Source organism: Hypomesus transpacificus, chromosome 6, assembly GCF_021917145.1.
Source record: "Hypomesus transpacificus isolate Combined female chromosome 6, fHypTra1, whole genome shotgun sequence".
Lineage (NCBI taxonomy): Eukaryota > Metazoa > Chordata > Actinopteri > Osmeriformes > Osmeridae > Hypomesus > Hypomesus transpacificus.
The window spans coordinates 10,139,106-10,159,646 of record NC_061065.1 but is presented as its reverse complement, the minus strand read 5'-3'; the positions used below and the strand labels follow the sequence as shown (position 1 = coordinate 10,159,646).

General features: G+C 45.0%; 2 protein-coding genes across 3 annotated transcripts in view; both read left to right on the top strand.

Annotated features, from left to right (window-relative positions):
- The window catches only part of sash1a (SAM and SH3 domain containing 1a), a 140,643-nt gene extending 138,179 nt beyond the window's left edge, over nt 1–2,464 (top strand). The window contains 1 exon segment of the mRNA XM_047021212.1: nt 92–2,464. Within this exon segment, the coding sequence (XP_046877168.1) occupies nt 92–352 (261 nt within the window). The 3' untranslated portion in view covers nt 353–2,464.
- Nucleotides 2,465–5,071: 2,607 nt separating this feature from the next.
- Nucleotides 5,072–20,541, top strand: part of usta (uronyl 2-sulfotransferase a) — a 43,539-nt gene continuing 28,069 nt past the window's right edge. For both annotated transcript variants that reach the window (XM_047021329.1, XM_047021328.1), the window contains exon 1: nt 5,072–5,539. In XM_047021329.1, coding sequence (XP_046877285.1) covers nt 5,311–5,539 — 229 coding nt within the window. In that variant the 5' untranslated portion in view covers nt 5,072–5,310. The remainder of the gene's footprint in view (nt 5,540–20,541) is intronic.

Below are 20,541 nucleotides of genomic sequence, written 5' to 3'. Positions count from 1 at the left end.
CCCTTAGCATGACCACGGAACCACACTGACCCTAACCCTGAAGTTGACTTTTCTAAACGTCTGTTCTCCCTGACGGTCTGTTCTTTTCCAGATACCCTTTGGTGGTTTGACCGAGATGTGTCGGAAGCCCCTGTCCCCAGGTCACGTCAGCACCGTCTCTGATTGGCTGGTGTCCATCGGCCTGCCTATGTACGCCACGCCCCTGACGGAGGCAGGGTATGACACCCTGGGGAGCGTGTCGTCCATGACAGAGAGCAGCGTGTTGGAGGCGGGCGTGCGGGACGAGAGGCACGCCCGCAGGCTGGTGAGCGAGGCCCAGCTGGTGACACCACACAGAGGCCCACAGTCGTAAAATGGCTCGGCTCCACCACAGGGCAGTTGTACCACAAGCCGTCGGACGGCTGGAGAAGAGAGCACAGTGGTCCACTGTGAACGGACACGAAACCAAATCCTAATCCTTATAGTGCGAGTGACCACAGCACGGCTTGCACGTCTTGTGGAGACGTCTGATTGGATGACGGGACAGCCATTACGCTTGAGATTTAAGAGAACAATTTGTCTCTTGTGGCGCCCTCTCTTTATCTTTCTGGACTGTTCCCGCTCGTTTACTGGCGTTCACCCTGGGATCTCGCCGACTGCCAAGAACAGATATCAGATGCCTTTGAAAACGGACTCTGACTGTGTCTGCAGGGTTGGGTCTGGTTTCCATGACAACCGTGTGGTCCAAAAAAACACATCCTTGAGAGCTGCCGTTAATGAAAATAGCACACACGTCTTTTTAAAGTTGGATTTTTTATAATGACTGTTTATCAATGCTTTCCTTGTGTTTCATGTCTGCTTCGTGTCCATCTTTGATGTCAGTAAGCATTGCAGAACAGTGTGAGGATGAAGTTGGGCCAAAGCAATTTTGTTTTAATCTATGAATGTCACTGTTAATCCCAGGCATAACACGCCACAGCTAAAGCATTCTTTAATCAGCTTGGGGCATTAATCAATTAAATGTACAAGTAACACACAAAACGGGCAAACAAGGCTGTCAAAGGAGATTTGAAACAACAATTCCTAAATCTCTCTCATATTATCAATATAATATACAGTATAATTTATTCTAATTTCAAAAAGTGATTTTATACTTTCAGATGTGTACCTGTTATGTCTTCTTTGTGAATGTCAAAGCCACAATGGTATCCCGGATGTCTTTGTCATCGTAACCATAGAGACAGCTGCCGATTGGAGCCAATGTTTGAGATTATATTTTAGATTTCAAATCATATCTTGGGCGAGCAAATATGTTAGTTCCGTCTGTCAAGGTTCAATTTGCACATTAAAATCCGCTTTTTTTTGGTTTTTGCAGATATTATGTCTCTGGGTGTATCCAAGCTCATTTTACATTGCCTTACCTGTGTAATGTAGGAATGAACAGATGAATATGTTACCATGTCCTATTAGCCCCTTAGTTCATGCCATGCTGGGAGGGAGGGAGGGATACAGCTGTTTGACAGAAGCGAAGGATCACATCTGGAGTGTCATGTCTTATCTCGTAACAGGAAGTGGGCGGGTGTCAGGGAGGGGATCGCAGATCTAGAAGGGAGAGTTTTTGGAGCTTCAACCTCATTGGTGGTTTATTTATGACATCGGGGTCACCCAGGTTACTGTCGATTTCATAGATCATTGGTTTATCTGTCATTCTGGGAGGGAGACTCCAAACATCAAACGTAATTTACTCCCAACTATGGAATTTCAAAATAAAGGTTTGACAGAGTGGCATAAACTAGAGGGTGCTGTTGCCGTGGTGACTTGGTAGTTGGAATGCCTTTTCCGTTCATACAGAGGCTCTGGGTCATTAGCTGGAAACTTTGAGCATAAAGGCCCGACATTGAATATGTATTTTGTAAAGATTAGAACAATTACTGTCACTGTAAATGCACTTTAGAAAGTAAATCCAGATGTTTTTAAACTAAATTAGGTAAAGTCCACAAATGGATATTTGTTTTCAGGTTATGTAAAGGTTTTGAATGGATGATACTGGTATTTAGATATCTTTTTATTGAGTTCCCAATGCCAAGTCAATGTACAAATGTAATTAATCGATCATGAATTAACTGTTCAAATTACTGACTTCCAAAATGTTTTGCAGTCGTACAAAAAACAAATTCTTAATTACATATATGAAATGATTAACAAAAGTTGCACATTCTGTATATGTAATTGGTATTTAAATAACTTATTTTTTGCTTTTCATGTCAAATGTAATTATTAGCTGTACAAATAGCAATACCTTACTGCATATTGCTTTAGACAGTGACAAACTACAGTATGGACTGTAAAATATAAGTGTATAAATGATTTTATTTGGTTTCATCTAGCTAATGATTGTCAATAAATATTCGCTTGTGTATTGAAACAAAAAAAAATGTCTATAACGATTTGTCATTCTGAAAATATAATAAAAACTTTCTTGCCATCTTCTGTCCTTGTTTTGTTCGCATGATCACACATGAACATGTATGCTCTCCCATAAACAGCTACGTACAAGCAGTAACCACACACATACACAAACACTCTCACAACACACCCACACAATCTAATGTATGTGTGGGCGTATACGAGTTATTAGCTTCTCTCACCCTTTGTGGTTAACAGCTAAAACCTGCTCCACATGTTGTCTTCCCCTCTATGAATTTATTCATTACATTTTATTTGATAATAAGTCTCTGTATACAATAACAAGAGCTATCATGTTACCCAGCTGGATTTGTTTAATCTGAGCCACAACGTGAGATCAGTCATCCGGATATGCTGTAGGAACTGGGCCTCATTTGATTCCCTCTGATTTGGAGTATGGGGAAATTATGATTCACTTTTGCTCTTGTGCTGGCACACCTAATACATACACAATGATGTCCTGGACCCTGTAACATGGACCCTGTGGTTTCAAAGTGAAGATAGCGGTTAGATAAAGATTGTCTAATTATTTCTGACCTGGGCTATAATACATAAGTATTGACTGGTCTTGACTGTAGTGTTTCTGTTCCAGGTTTATGATGCCATGGAGGTTCCCTAAACGGATTATTTTACAATATCCCAACTGGATATGGAATGACAGATTGATAACTCTTATTGATAAATAAGCAGTGGCGACTGGTCATTAGGGGCAGGTGGGGCAGTGCCCCACCTGTTATCAACAGAAAGAACTGCAACAAAATTATGTTCTTTTTTATTTCTCAAACATTTTTATTTTCGTTTACTTCGAATAATTTATTATCTATGAATATAGCGTCTTCTTAAATTGTTTCGTTTCATTCGTTTGTGTTAAGATTTAATTTCATGTTCATTGGTCCCTGCCTTGCTGCTTCAGATTGCGTTCTGCCAATTCGAGTTAGCATAGGCTAATCGTGAAAGTGGGGCTCTGGTGGGGCCAGAGCCATAGAAAAATATATTTTTCTATGGCTCTGGGTGGGGCTAGCCCCTCTCTCACAATGCAATGTACATTGGACGTGGGAAAGTTTTAATACGCATGCTCAGAATGTAATGTAATGTAAGTAGATCACACAAATTTGATGCCAAGTGGGGCTGAGAGCCAGTTGCCCCACCACAGCGTCATTTTGTATTTCAGACCTGATTGGCTATCTGTCTTTCTGGCGCCAACATTAGTCGGCAAAAAGGAGAGCGTGGTGGGGCTAGCCCCTCTCTCACAATGCAATGTACATTGGACGTGGGAAAGTATTAATACGCATGCTCAGAATGTAATGTAATGTAAAGTAGATCACACAAATTTTATGCCAAGTGGGGCTGAGAGCCGGTTGCCCCAATACAGCGTCATTTTGTATTTCAGCCCTGATTGGCTGCTTGTCGCCAACATTAGTCGGCAAGAAGAGCGAGGATATGTAGCTAGATTGTCTTAGCTAGCTTGTTAGCTTCACAAACGCCAGATAACTTGAGAAAATGAATAAAGTGGATTTCATACTTGAGCACCGGTTATATACCCTATAAACCCTTAATTTGGAGGAGAAAGTTGAAGTAAAGCAGCTTAAGTGGTGCCCATCAGCCACGATATTGTCATCGCTCAAACTAAAGTGGAGTGGTTTTTGAAGAAAAAGAGGCTAACGGTTAGTCTAGTTAGCATACAAAAGAAGGCACCTCTCTCTTCAAGTGAGCTCTCACCCTTGGTGAGTGAAAGCATATTTTATCATCCTGCCTTTGTGGTGCTGGTCCATGCATTGGTCATATTTTGGGGCTGGATCGATAGATAAAGATGGTGACGTGTCAGTGTGTCCATGCTTATCTGGTTGTTGTCATAGAATGGATCTGTATCCCTAAAAAGTTGTATTTCTGCTTCGTTGTGGCCTTCCGTTGTGTTGAGCTCATAGCTGTTTGCGCATGGCCCTGTAGGCATGGTTCTGAGCTTGGTTGCATTCCTAATTTAGGTTTGTAAATATGACAGTGGTAATTTTACATGTGTGTGGGTGTGTGAGAGAGACAAGGAGAGCAATTACACAAGAAGGTCTCCCTCTCTCCAGTTTGTGTACTACAACACCTGGTAGAAGCAAGCCGCTTTGTCGTTAAAAGTGTTGTGTGGAGCCACGCTGTTTGTTGACATGTTAAATAAACACATCAGTGGCAAGAGGGACTTTTGAAGCTTACTGGTATCCTATATTTTGAAATGTTTTTTGCCCCACCAATTTTTTACATATAAAAACGCCACTGTAAATAATACCATCATTTTTATGGTCTTCATGGCTTGATGCCTTTGGTTGAGATGTTGAGATGCTGTATCCATTATGATGACAGCAATGATGTTAGACGAGGTAGATAACAGAGATACGGGTGTTTGTTTGTCGTTTTTTAGGTAAAGCTGACAACATAAAGTGATACACGTAGGCTTGATGAAGGATAGGCTACATGCAGTCTATAATAAATTATTGTAAAAATTAAATCCCGTTTAAAATTGGCCATAGCCTATAAAACAGTATGGGCTAGGACGCATGGCTAACACACGGTGACGCTATTTTGCATCCTTGACTAGCTGCAAAAGTGAACTTTTCTTCCACGTCCAGTAATCTGACACCAACGCTAACCCCCAAAAAACTCAGCCAGAGGATGGAACCTCAACTCCACTTGCAGGAGTAGACGATCACGGACGAGACGTACTGAACGGAGGCGACGCTGTGCGCAAACAACTTTGGCTGCGGAGAGAGTCTGCGTTTCCGAATAGGTGTCCGTTTCAAATGATATCAAAGCAAAGCGTTTCACTTTCCACAGGCGGATGGGTGACTACCGCTCTCGGCGGCGGCGCTTTATGAGGAGGAGATGATGAAGAATTTCAGCCACAGTCCCCTTCACAACAACCAGACTCCAAACCACATTAGGGAAAGGAACAACAAAAAGTTCAGCTTGTTTTCGGCAATTCCGTTACGACTGTCTCTGCGAGGTTATGGTTTCTGCATGGCTACGTTGTTTCTCTTCTGTTTCGGCTCTCTTTTCTACCAGTTAAACGGAGGACCCCCTAAAATCTTGCTGGACATCCGACAGTATCTCGGTAAGAATGTGCGCACTTTTAGGTGTGTTTGAGTCTTTCTCAGAAAGCTGCCGAATCTTTGAAGTAGGCTGCCAACGCGATTAACTCAGATCCCAGTCTAAGACTATTCAAGTTAATGCCTATATTAATACTATTAAGTAACTATGTTCAGTAACTGGGGTTAACACCTCTGTTTTTGAGGACGTGTAACAGCAAGTGTATGCAAACTGTTTCCACCCCCTCACCTCTGGACAATGGAATAGTTTTTTTTTGTGTAACGGCATCTTCACGATACCTTTGAATGGTCTCATTCTGGATCTTTATCTTGGTGTCGCTGTCATTAATGTGTTGGCACATGCAATAAAAAGTATGTCTGTACTTAAACGCTAGATATATTGGTTTGTAACTATACGGTTGTCATTTATGACTGTAAGGTGTCATTTCCACGATTGTCCTGGCTTACGCATCGTGGTAACAATATAAGCATGGCCATTATCTGTGTGCCTTTACAAAAAACCTGCTGATGCACGCTCTGGTCCGTGTCATTCCTGTCCCAAAGTGACAGCGAACGCGTGGAAAGAGCGCAACAGCTGGTGACAATAGTCGTTCGCATTCTACCAAACCAAAATAGTTTGAAAGGGTTCTGGATCACCAGAAAGGCACACTTGTCTGTTTCTGACTGCAAGCCATAAATACAGTCTTCTTTTTGTAAGTGCCTAACATTGTAAATCTTTGCTCAAGATGAAATGCTTGATAAAACTGGTCAACTGTTTTAATGTAATGTTGCCTAATGTATTCATTTAGCAGTCGATTTTAGGCAAAGCAACCTACAGTATGAACTTGCAACCTCTTGATCCACAGACACCAATTAATTTGAACCTTGACTACTTCCTTCAAACTTCTTGGAATGTCTTCCCTCAGTATTCATACTTCCTGTAAATGTGATTGAGAAACTTTTAGGAGAACTGTCATCATGTTCTCATGTCTCTCTTAAGCCCTGATTATCTGTTAATAACAGCTGAACTGTTTCCTTTAAACAGATTGACTCATAGTGACAAGTGCAGCGGGGAGCGAGTGTGCGTGGTTGTGTGTTTGACTGTGTATGTTTATGTGTGCATGTGCTTGGGTGTGTATAGGGGTGTGTGTATATATGTGCATATGGCTGTATGTTACTGTATGTATTGTTGTGTGTACAGTATGCATGTCCATATGTGTTAATGTGTGTGAGCATGTGTGTTGAGAGGAAGCTGTGTTCATACCTACTCCTTACAGCAGATTGGAGCCTTTATGACGTGATAAACATCTGGAACTGAACCAGAGTCACTCACCAAGTCAGCCACTAATCCTCTGGGTCCGATTGGTTTCCTTCACACACACACACACACACACACACACACACACACACACACACTTTCAGTCAAAGACACGGGCCCCCATACCCGAACATAGTCACAGAAAGGGAGAAATCCGCTCTTTGCATCTCTGCCACCCACTGCCCCCATGTTGGGACCTGAGAAGGATGTCTCTGTGGCTGAGATGAATGAAGCCCTGGTCCAGCTCAGCTGCTGCAGGGAAGCCCCCACCTCTGGGCCTGGCAGACACAGGGCCTTCTATGACGGGGGCTTCAGGGGAAGGAAGGGAGGGAGGTGGGGTGGGGTGGGGGGTTATGCAACAGTGACATAACTGTACTGTTGCACCACTTGTGCTGTGGCATCATACGTGTTAGAGAGGGCGACAGGGGAGTAAGGGGTCCCTCTCTAACCCCTGTGGGGATCTGCCACCCCGTGGAGTCTCTAGGTAACACACTGGGAGGAGACGGTCAGGATTCATAGAGATGAGTAAGATTGGAAAGGATCATATACGCCTCGGGATTCTCTGGGCTCTTTCTCTCTCTCTGTCTCTCTCTGTATCTCTGTCTGTCTGTCTCTCTGTCTCTCTCTGTATCTCTCTCTGTCTCTTTCTCTGTCTCTCTCTGTATCTCTCTCTGTCTCTCCCTGTCTCTCTCTCTGTCTCTCTCTCTGTCTCTCAGCCCCTCTCTCTTTTGGCCTCTCTTTCTTGTGTGTATTAGACATGTAGGTAACCTAGCCAGGTGAAGTACGGGCCTAAAGCACACTTCAGCACTATAGAGTGAAACTCCCAAACCTCAAGGCTTGGATAAAGTGGAAATGCTGTAGGAATAATGCTTGATTGTGTGTGTATGTGTGTATATATGTGATGTGTGTATGTGGTGTGTGTGTGTCAGAGTGATCGGCAGTCTCAGGCACACCGGCAGGCTTTTATGAGAGTGGGGCGATCCCAAAGATTTATTTACCTTCATCCACCCGTGTTACTTTTGGCTGTGCTGTGCTGAGCAGAGTGTGAGGATTCCTGGTGGGGTGTGTGTATGTGAGAGAGAGTGTGTCTATGTCTCTATTGTGTGTATACGTTGTGTTTGTGTATGGTGTGTGTGTACAGTGTGTGTGTGTGTGTGGTGGGTGTCTTGCTCTCTCACGCAGGGGGTCCTGTAAGAGAACAGGTCCTGTTTTATTCCGGCCAGCGTGGAGGTTGGTGTTTGAGGGTGTCACTCAGCAAATCGCCGTGGTAACAAGCAGCACTCAAGCACACAGACCCTCAGACTTGATTTACTGCCCCCTCTACTCTCTGTTCCTTTTTATTACCACACACACACACACACACACAGTTTTTATTTAATTATTTAATTTACTTATCAAACGAATGCATGAGTATGTGTGTGACTTTGTGTACGTCTTTCAGTTTTATACAGTTCTGTGTTTGACCAAAAAATATGGTTTCCTCAAATCTCTATGTGATTATTCAGCACTGTGAGAGAGTTGGACTCAGGAACGCTGAAGACAATTTCAGAGCACAGCAGAGGAATCTATTTTAAACAGTTTGTCTCTAAATTTACTTTAAAACTGAATGATGACAGGAATGAGAGGCCCAGTAGTCTGTTTGAGCAGAGGACTGCTCGACCTACACACTCATATATCACCAAGCTGACATCGCTCAGCTAAAATATGATCTCAGTCGCTCTAAATGCACAGATTGGACGGTTGTTTAGATAGAACCTTTGATGTTCCCTGGCTTCAGATTACCTGTGAAGTTACGCCTGAACTTGAGGAAAAGACACATTTCCTAGTTTTATTTTGATTCATTATCTTGCTGTCTGCATTGCTGTTTCATGAATAGCCAAGATACGCTGGAACTCAAACACATTTGAATCAACCAGGTTTGCCGTAGTTCTAAGGACCAGGCCATAGGTTTGTGTGTGTTGTTTGTATGTGAACACTCCCCCAGAAGAACAAGCCAGGGCCTGGTAGATCCATCCTGTCTTTTTACAGTAAAGCAGTATGTTTTGTGTTCCTGTTTCAATTCCCGATGACTCCCCATGAATCATGAGGGCCGGCTTAGAGCAGCTACCTTGGGAACCAGACCAAATCTGCGAGCTCACGTTTTACTGCTCTGGCAGATGGGTTTGATCCCCCTCCCACTCAAACAGATTTCCCCAGGCAAGAGAAGGGCCGGGCCAATCACAAACATTTATCTGATATGGGGCAAGTTTAATATGATGACTGTACAGAGGTGCACTGATGAGGGTGACCAAGTAGAAGTTTTGTTGTTCTGATTATTTGTATGGATCCAATTTTTTAAAGTTCAGAGGCATATTGGCTTGTGCTTGTTGATAACACCCCTTGGAAATCCTAAATGACACTAGGACTGATAAGCAGGGTCATTTTCAAGTACACAAACACACATACACACCAACATAAACACACTCTTCCCTTGAACCATCTCTCTATCCGTCTCTCTTCTCAATTCACAGCTTAGTCAGTGGGCCACTAAGAGGTAAATTAATATGTAATAAGGAGTCTTTACGTTGGCTGTTACACCACTGATAAACAGTGGTGAGAATACAACTAGAATTGGCGGTGTGTGTGTGTGTAGTTTCCCACTGTGAAGGGAGCATGGATTGACATGTTTAGTCAAACATGGGTAATAAAAACAGGCTCCGCTACAGTGGACCCCACTCACACATGGCAGTCTTTCACACACACACACACACGCACGTTCGTTCGTCCTGACTTAGCCGGTTACATGTTTGTTACCTTGTTTGACGAAATGCAGATGTAATCTGTTGGCAAAATTCATAAAACACACTCGTGAACTTTTTTACCTATGTGCACACACACTCACACACACTGCTGTGCCACCCCATGCCTCTGCCCTGTGTGAGGGGAGACAGATGCAGGTCTAACAGCAGCTCAGACGCTTTCAGAGCAGCACTGCCAGCTCCCTTATGGGTGTGCAGGAATAGCGACACAAACATCCAGATGAGTTCACACACACACACATACAATAGTTTTCACATTCTGAGAATACACACAAACACACACACTGTAAGGGGCTGCTCGCACATATGCACTGTGAACAGACACATGCGTCAGGCCTTGTTGAGGCAGCCAGCCATGACAGTGTGATTTTTGGCACCAGCTTGGCCCTCCACACAGACACCAGCAGAACCCATTCCACACTTCCTGGAGAAGGATATTAAAAACAACGCCTTTATTTCATCCAATCGTATTTTATTTCCCAGAATTTCAAGAGTAGTGGCAATTCCTTTCAAACTTGGGGGAGGAGCCAAGTCTTTCTGGATCAATACCAAGGGGTCACTTGTGAGGTTTCTTTGGAAACTATGCCTTAGGTCATATTGTAGGTCTGTTGGGCTTTCACTCAACATTCAAGATTCCGAGTCAGGGTTCCCAGTTGTATGCTATTCCGGAAAGAATTTGAGCATTTCCAGATTAGTGGATATCTCCACTTTAAGAAACCCAACCAGGTTTTTGATATGGGTCAAATGTATAGCATTATAACTTGGCAATCCTATTGTGTGTGGCATTTATAGGGATTTATGGAGTTGGCTTTCGTCTGTAGTGGCAGCACAGGTAGTGTTGTCTGCAGTCCAAAGTTGTGTTTCTAATCTAATATTCTTAAACTGTCTTCTTGACTTTGTTTATTCTTTCTTTTCTTTAAGTCTACAAAGACTGAAAGTGAAAACAAGCCAACTGGTAGCTCCGTTTAGTGTTTTCAGGTGTTTAAGTCTCTTCAAATTACTGTTGAAGGGAAGGTTCGATTTTTTTGTGGAATGTGTCTCTGGTCCTCTGTTTTGAACAATCAGTGGTAATATGTTCCTGCTGTCCCGGTTGTGAAAACAAACACACCTCCCCACTGCGCCAAGGCAGGTTATTTGTTTGTTTACTTTTTCCTGTTACGGACACGAGAAACCAACGATCAGAAAGCTTTTTAACTGAAACAGAGAAATTAGTTAACATATAGGCGGAATAGATCCAGGATATACATACAATAAATATATCTTGGTGGCTGTATAGCTGTATAAAAAAGGGGAATTTTGCTGTGAGGAGAGGATATTTGTAAAGTCTGATCCTCTTTCTGTAGCAATACTCATGTCTCCTCATACTGCCGCCCCCCCCCCCCATTACCCCCCCCCCCCCCCCCCCTCCATTACCCCCCCCCTCCATTACACCCCCCCCCTTAGGAGTCATGTCCACAGTTGGAGAAACCTGAGGTGTACCATCCACTGTACACCAACTGTTGCTGTGTCAGTGTGGTTTCATGCTAAATTGGAAAGTCTGTCTCTGCCATTTACAGAACAACGAGTTTACCATGCTGTGTTTGCAAGCTCATGCTGAGCAACAGATTCCCAGCATGGTCGACCACATGTTCGTGCTGAGGCCTGTGGAGGAGAGGGTGTTCGTCTGCCCCTGTGTGTCCCTGCCGGCCCTGCTCACAACCTCCATCAGAGCTGCTGCGAGCGCACGCTGGTTCAAACCTTCTTGATTGGATAATTGTCTCAATTAGCACAGCCAATTAATAGCTACATGCACCATAGATTGCTAATGCTCTCTCTGGAGACCTAGCCGCCCAGTGCAATAACACACAGTCATTATCTTGCATTACTGTGTTAGTGTTTGAGCAGGCACAGAAGGGAAAAGATGAAGGAACGCCAGACCCGTTAACTGTTATTGGTTTGTAAGTTCTGATGAACGATGACGGTCAGAACTCATAAAGCTTTTTGTGGAATCATATGAAGTGGAGTGTGACTAAATCAGTGGGCCGCTTCTGTTTGTGCTGTCCTGTTTATATGCTAGAATGTTCCATAACTGAAAACTGATATAATTGTTGAATCTTTGTAATTTCTTGTATATAGAAATATTGTTAAAAATACTTCTTACATCCTTTTCTTGTCCTCAAGTTTGGAATATTAGCGGAGCAGATCATTCTGGAGTAGAAGAGGAAGGGTGTATCTGCCCAGACTGTTTCTTCGAAGGGGGGGGGGGGGGTATTTGTTGTGGTATTTCACGACTGCCAGACTCACTTCCACTCACTTCCAAACATCAAAAACAGACCTCTAAAAACATCCCTCCTTTCGACAAATTTGAAATTCTTGTTTGCCAACTTCTACAATCAAACCTGGCACCGGGACAACCAACCCTGTTTCTAGGATGGGTTTTTTGCTGAACCACCTTCAAAGTACTTATTTTGTATAGCTTGATTTGATGAAATAAAAATGTACTAGGCTACACCATCTCAAACATCATTAAGAATAATGCTTTAGTTTACTGAGTCTCTGAGAGCATTTCGGCTACTTTACCCAGGAGGTAGTGGTGAAGCATATAGGGGCTGTGGGCTGGGTTCAGGGCCCCAGACATAAGACTGTTTTTCAGTCGTTGCCAGGGCACTGATGACAGCTGCTTGTGGTTGCTTTCATGGCACAGCCGGTGGGTCAGAGGGTTGGTGGCATGGTGCCCGCGGTTACAGGGTGGTACCCTGGCAATGTGTGCCATCACGGCAGCGCTGGGGAAGAAGGACGAGCTCCTCCATAGATGGAGGCCCTCAGGGTGTGTGCCGCGACATTTTGAAAGAAGACGTCCATTAAGACTTACATACTGTAGGCCCTCCATCTTGAACTACGACAGCTATGACACATCTGAGACATTTTGAACACATATTGGAGAAATGTTTCAGGCTCGTCGTCTTTTTCGCCGGGTTTCTTCAGTGATTTTGCTGTGTGTCCCTGAGCTCCCGTTAGCCTGTTTGGTACAGTAAGCTTGTTTTGTTTATTTTGGCAAGAGTTTCAGTGCTTCACATTCCTGTCTTTATAGCCATAAAAACGCCCACAAACATGGTGTGCACCAGGACACTATGCTTCACTTGTCATCAAGTACTCTGGTTGAAACATTTATTGAGGACAAGTCTTTTCTTCATGGGGGCAGTATGTGTGCGGGGGAATGGGGTCCAGCTATTTAGGAATGGTCTTCAGTCTTCTGAAGCATCATAATTGGTTGTTAAAGATCTTGTTAAGAGCGAGAGAGCGAGAGAGCGCGAGAGAGCGCGAGAGAGCGCGAGAGAGCGAGAGAGAGCGAGAGAGAGCGAGAGAGAGCGAGAGAGAGCGAGAGAGAGCGAGAGCGAGCGAGAGCGAGCGAGAGAGAGCGAGAGAGAGCGAGAGAGAGCGAGAGAGAGCGAGAGAGAGCGAGAGAGAGCGAGAGAGAGCGAGAGCATGTTGCCCACTGGCTAGTTCCTTACCTTGTTCTGGGGTCTGGGTCTATGTTTATCTCCTGGGTAAGAACCACAAGTCTGTCTGCTCCACTCCTTTAATGCCCATGAAAAAGTATATAGCTGTTTAAAATAGCAACCTTAAATACATAGTAGAGCCACATCGGGTGCCGATGCCCGTCCCATGTCATTAAACCGCTAGTTGCTAGTTTGGGAAAATGTATCGCTGTGCACTTTTAAGTTTTATTTAGCTTATCCCCTCTCTGGTTTTATGCAGCAGAGTATGAGAGTGGACCAAGTGTTGTTTTCTCTCTGTATTGTTTGGACTCCAACTAAGACAGCTGTTCGGACATGTCCAAATTATTCTGGGATTCCTTCATTTGTCACGATGTGTGTGTTTTAGACTTGGGATGGAATCTGATCTAGATGGGCCATGTACACTAGTTTCAGTTATCAAATCTAACTTTTTACCTAGTCAAACCTTACTGCTTGTGTGTGTTGAGTGGTCTGGCCTTGACCCGGTCTCGCCCTGCCTTGGTCTTGGTCTTGACTCGGTCTTGATAGACTCTGGTCTTGGTCTTGACTCGGTCTTGATAGACTCTGGTCTTGGTCTTGACTCGGTCTTGATAGACTCTGGTCTTGGTCATGACTTGGTCTCGGTTTAGGTGGTTTTCACTACAACACTGCCTGAAATATCTCCATGTCAAACAGGTTGCACTTGAAGTGGCTGTTTAACTGGGTAGATTCCCGGTCTGTCTTCCATGTTGTTTCAGGTGCAGGTGCCTCAAGAGGGTCTTTTTAAACCTAAAGACAGTTATTATCTTTTTCTATATTATTAGTAGTCTTTTTGAGTTCTTGTCTGTTAGTCATCTGAGTGTTTGATAAAGAGACTGTGTGTGTGTGCCCATGCATGAGAGAGTGTGTGTGTGTGTGTGTATGTTTGCCCATGCATGTGTGTATGTGTGTCCAAGCATGTATGAGGCCAGGCATGTGCGTGTTGGTGTATCTGTGCACAGTGCACACAGACCAATCTCCTGTGAGTTGCTCCCTGATTAGGCATGACTGCAGACGTGCTGAGATTAGGAAAACATTATTACAGGGAGGTGATGCAACATTTCCATTAACCCAGGAATGTCAGGAAATTAGGAAAATGAACTCAAGCATGCTTCCAACTTTCCATTTCCACTCTCCTCTTCTTTCTCTCCTCATCCCCCTCTCCCCCCCACCTCTGCATCCTCATCCTCGAGGGTTCCCCCCTCCCACTCACCCCTCTCCTGGGCACCACAAGACACCACCTCACCTCTGCCAGCCACCAGTTGGCTCTAGCTCTGTCTTTCTCTGGAACAGCTCTGTTTGGTCGGCTAAGTCATTAGTGAGTCAAGTGGTACCGCTGCACAGGCGACACTCCGGTTACTACTGGGATGACACATTTTACTAAGGTGCTTTTCTCTATGGCCTGGGCTTGCATCCCACACACACACACACCATGCTGGCGCTGGTTCTGCCTCGCTCAAAGGCAGCAGCGGATCCTGTTCCATGGCTACTGGCCCTGCCCTTTGTTTAGTCTGAATTGTGTGTGTGTGTGTGTGTGTGTGTGTTTGTCACTGCACCATAACAAAGAGTGGGCTGTCCATCTCTCAGCTTTACATCTGAACGCTATTTTGGTTAAAAAATACTGAGAGGTTTTCATAGAGCTGGACCAACCAAAATAAACCCAGTGAAGAAACATACGAACATCCAATAAACCATCTCTCACCTCCGAACGCAGGCTAACATAACAGGTCTTCAGTACTCCCTGTCAATCACATCTAGCTTAATAACTGTGCTCCAAGCTTGAGGCCTCACACAATATTATGAACGCAAGTAACTGGAAGTAGAGGCCTTAAAGGGGGATAGAATAAGCAAAACTGGCAACCCTAGCCTCAGAGAGGAGATGGAGTGTGAGGCAGCCATGGTGGATTCTCTCAGAAGGGGGATCATGGGTTTGACCGGCAGCTCAATTGGAATGTGGCCCTGCCCTGCGGAAAGCAAACTTCACATCATCCAAAGCTGCCACCTCCGTCTTAAAATGTGCTCTCTCTCACACACACATACACACGCATGCATGCAGTATGTACATATACACAATATTATACACACATGCATATAGACACTCAAATGCACGCACCTGTACTCATACACCTCCACACACACTCATGGTGAGAAACCTTAGGCTGTAGTTATCTTTTACTAGTTTGTGTCGTCTTTTACATGTCAGATATAAATGATCACAACGGTGCACATGCGGTACAGTCTGTTAGAGAGTGTGATTCTTCCCCGAAAAACATTCAGCAACGGTTTTACAACCTGCTGTTGCAAGTTACAGTATTATTAACTCATTTAGCTGCTAAGTGTTTTTCCTGTCATTCCCTGATCCCTAAACTAAAGACAGTCCAACCACTAAACCCCCAGTTGAAACGCTCTGGCAGTGTTCAGATCTTGACCCACACAGGCCAGAGTTCCTCTGACAAAGCCACATTTCTCCAGATGTTTTCAGGACATCTAGAGAGTGCCAGAGTCCAAAGTTAACATAGTCTCTTCCAAAGACACACAAACTCTCTGCTCTTCCAAGAATCTGGACAGTCCAAGTTAAGGACATGTGGTTGTGATTGGTTCAAAGAGAGGGCAGGGGGTGTGGCTGGGCTTGTCTGATTGATGTAGTAAAGAGTGGGTGTCTTTCCAAAACACCTGCAGACCCAAAACACCAGCCCAGGCCACTTTCCTAAGAAATCTGTGGTAACCCGGGGCAGCCCAAGTGGATGGAGGTTCCCAGTTTGTGTTTTTATCAGATGAATGCTCCGCTTAGTAGTAGGTTTCCAAATATCCCTATTATGTAGGGGCTTGCTATTTTCTCATTTTACTAGTACTTCACAACAGGTCAGAGAACACTGGAATGTTACACATGCAGGACCAGTTTTACTGCTCACTCTGGATGACCTCGCCATTGAGATTTAACAAGGGGTCAAAGGTCATGTCAGAGCACGGGGATGGACTGTGGTGGAGATGAAGCACCAGTCCTCATTCTGACTGGTCTCCACAGACACAGATGGTCTCCTTGCACACTAACACATTCCGTGCGAACACTAATAAACACTGACACTAATAAACACACCCCACCTTGCACACACCAGCATCGGTCTTTTGACCTTTCTGTCTCTCTCTCTGGCAGTCTCTCTCACACATACACACAGTTACCATGACCCTTGAAAGCCATCAGAGTTCTGGTCTACTTAGGCCCTGGTTCTGTTGGGTCTCAGATGGCTTGGTCCAGAATGTCCTGGGGCCTCATGTATAAACGTTGCGTACGCACAAAAAGCTTGCATACCCTGGTTTTCACGCACACGGTGTGATGTATAAAGATTTACTTGACGTGAGAATGTGCGGGCCGTCACGGAAACTTTTGAGCAGACGTGAGAATGTGCGGACCGTCCGCAAAGTCTTGTCTGGCTCTGTAACGTGGCGAATTCTAACTGAAAAGTGCCGAAACTCACCAAACATTACAAAATAAAGTTTCCACTAGTACGTTTATGACGTCGACTATTCAAAAAAAAATAAACGTTTGATCATTAATGTGGATGATCATATCAAAATGCCAAAACCCAAAACGGGAAATGCTGTATAGCCTTCTGTTTATACCGCCACCACTTAATAACTTCTGTTAAACTTGAGGCTGTCAAACGAACGACAAAATCATGCTGTTACGATGCGCTACCACTCGTTTCTTCATTTAAAGTTTTATATCGGACCATTTCTTCTTAATTTCTGCCATGGTCCGGTTCTCTGAACCCACAGCATTGATGGCCCTATAATAATAATGATAATTTTATTTGTAATGCACTTTACATTTAGCTAAATCTCAAAGTGCTGTCTTTTGTCACTAATACCTGATGACAGGCCGCCAAACAGGACACATTTTCTCGCCTCCACCTCTGTTGTCAGAACCGCGATCTCACAATCACCGTATTTCTTCAAATAAACGCTGCAGCGTTTAACGTTCATTTTTGATGCTGCGTTTCTTCGAGGGCGGCGTTTCTTCGAATAAATACGGTAATTCAGACAACGAAATGACCTCAGGAGCGCATTTATAGTCCATCTGCATATTAATTTATGGGAGGAGGCAAGGCGGGGTCAGTGGCTCGTTCACGTGCGGTCAATCTCATGTTGATTGTGATTTATAAATGAAAGGTGAGCAGGACCTGGCGTACGACCGGTTTTATACATGTGAATATTTTTGTGCGTAGGTACTTTTCGGGTTTTGGCCGTACGCCATCTTCTGGTATGAAAGCTGTGCTGGTTTGGCCCACAATCCTAGTCTGATCTGGTCTAGTTTGACCTGGTCTGGACCCTTTCTGATGCAAGTGAAACTGAGATCCCTTTGTGTATACTGTAGGCTACTTCTATGACTCCACAGTGGTTTTCAGCAAGTCTTCAAGCAAAATCTCCCCTGTTGATTTGGTCAAACCTTATTAACTGTCTCTTTAGCTGTCTTTTCAGTCCATAATTCTCTCTGGCTCCCTCTCTCACTCTCCTTGCTTTCTCTCTCACCCTCCCTCCCTCTCTCTGTCTTTCTCTCTCCCGTGTTGGCAGAGTGAAGTAATGGTTTCCTCATGAGTTCGTTCCTGGACAGTGCAGTAGTCTCTAATGCAGATGTGGCTTGTGTTGTCCCCAGTCATCCACTCTGCTGTGGCTTAGGGACGGCTCAGTTACTTTCCTGTGGTTGACACAGACACACACACACATACAGGTACTCGTGCACGCGTCCACGCACACACACGCTACAATTGGTCTTCCAGTGTACTAAAGATTGACTTTCCACATGGACACACACACACAGAGAGCCTCTTGTTGCGTAGGTGCAGGTCATCAGGCAGCTTGTGAGAGTGGCTCTAATCATCGCAGTTCCATTACACAGTCTTTCACCGGAACACTAAACTGTTGTCTGACCCCTTTATTTCCTTAGTATTCTGAGTGTGTTTGAGTGGGTGTATCACTGTACTGTACTCCCAGCCCCGAATCAGCTCAAATCGATAAGTGCTTCTCGAGTATCGTAACTGCAGTTGGAGATGTTTACGAGCTTAGACATTATATAAGTCGTTGACAGTGTGGAGGTGACAATTGTGTCCACTGAAGGATATGGACCTATGGAATGGAAGTTAGTAAGGTGGTGATAACATTCTGGAGCTCTGGGGTCATGACCTTTTGAGAAGTCTATGTGATCTCTGGAACTAGTGGAAAATTCCCATCTGGCCATTGTCCATTTTCTTTTTCCCTCATATTTTTTCCTTTGTCTTTATCTCTCTTCTCTGCTTTCCTTCAGCAGGTTGTTGTGCAGTGGGGAAACATTTAAAGTTAGCTTTGTTTCTGACACTAGCCTGTCTATAGTAAGCAGCACAGGACTGGCTCTTCAAAGTTTTTCTATACTTCTAATGCTAAACACTTGCTAGCCCTGCTGTACAGTAAACTGAAAGGAGGCTTGATGCTGGAGGTCACTGAGACTTAGCCAGTGCTCACCATCACAGCCCTCCATTGCAATGTAAAACACACACATGCAGCATCAGCAATTGATTATACATAAACACAGCACATAACATACACACACATGGGTTTTCAAACAAAGAGACTAACTTCCAAACATGGAGGCACACCACGTCTGGACTTAAAAACGGCCTGGGACTTTAAAACGCAGACCGGCCCACAGCCGTGGATTATTATTATATGTATATCTTTTTTGCATTATGCCGGCCGTTCGGAAAATCTCCTGACTCTCCTGATGGCCTGTCCGACCCTGATGTACACACATAAACACACACTCAAACCACATCCTAGATGCCTGCCTATTTATATGTGTAACAGAGCCCCCAACCGCTCCCAACAAGTGGGCTGGGGCAGGAGGAGGGGGGGGGAGTAGGGTCTGCAGGAGGGGCAGCAGCAGGAGGGGGAGGAGGAAGAGCAGGAGGAAGGTCAGCAGGAGTGGCAGGAGGTGGAGGAGGAGGAGGGGGGGAGGAGGGGCAGAAGGAGGAGGAGGAGAAGGGGGGGGGGAGAAGGAGGGTCTGCAGGAGGGGCAGGAGGAGGAGGGGAGCAGGAGGGGGAGGAGGAGGAGGGGGGAGGAGGAGGAAGGTCTGCAGGAGGGGCAGGAGGAGGAGGGGAGCAGGAGGGGGAGGATGAGGAGGAGGAGGAGGAGGGTCTGCAGGAGGAGGAGGAGGAGGAGGAGGAGGAGGAGGAGGGTCTGCAGGAGGGGCAGGAAGAGGAGGGGAGCAGGAGGAGGAGGAGGAGGAGGAGGAGGAAGGTCTGCAGGAGGGGCAGCAGGAGGAGCAGGGAGAGGAGGAACTGCAGAAATGGGAGAAGTAGGAGGGGCAGCAAGAAGAGGTGGAGCGGTAGGAGGAGGAGGGGAGAATAGTGTGTGGCTTCTCCTAAACAATTCCAGGCATTCCCAGCTACAACGCTTTTGGAAAGACACATGGCAGTGTGTCTATGTATGATAGGGATATGTGTGTATGCTTATTTGTGTGTGCGTTTTTGGTGTGTGTGGGTGTGTGTGAATGTGTGGGCTGGAGTTAGGGGTAGTCGAAACCCTCCTTGCTCCAGTAACAGGTGGAAGTCAGACTGCTGTCGTATTGTAGTCATGAATATGTTAGTGAGCTGCCATCTGGACACTGTTTGTTTTATAGATCTTAGGATTTTCATCTCCATTCTTTCCCCCCTCTCTCTCTCTCTCTCTCTCTCTCTCTCTCTCTTTCTCTCCCCTCTCTCTCTCTCCCCTCTCTTTCTTTCTTTCTCTCTCTTGCTTTCTTTTTCTTTCTTTTTCTCTCTCCTCACAAATGTTTTTCATCTGCCGTCCCTCTCCGCCTCCATCTTCCCATCCCTCTGCATTCTGAATGATCTCTTTCAGCTACACCTCCATTTCCATGTCCTCCCTCTTTCTCCATCTCCCTGGGTCTCTCTCCACTTTTCTCATAATCTCTCTCTCACTTCATCCCTCTTCTTCTCTCAGTAGTAATTTAACAGATCAGAGTCTGCCTCCTATGAGACAGGGCTTCTGGCTCTGTATTTATAGACTTGCACCCCCCTTTTCAGACTTGACAGATAGACTGGACGATGGAGTCTTCAGTGATGCACACACCCACCCATCCACACGCACGCACACACACGAGATGTGCTAATTACAGGCTGGCACTGGATGTCTGTGAATGCCATGAACAACCGCAGACCATACCGTACCATACCAAACGCTGTTGACCGGGAATGAGAACAGATGACCATGAGTAAAGGCAGTTGACCGTCAACGGGACTCTGCTTATCCTGAACGGAAGTTGCCAACCACAGTTGGCTGTTAGGAGCTACAATACACTTCAGAAGACAACAGTTGAACATTGAAGAGTACAAGAGTAGTAAAAGCTACGTTTCAATGAGAC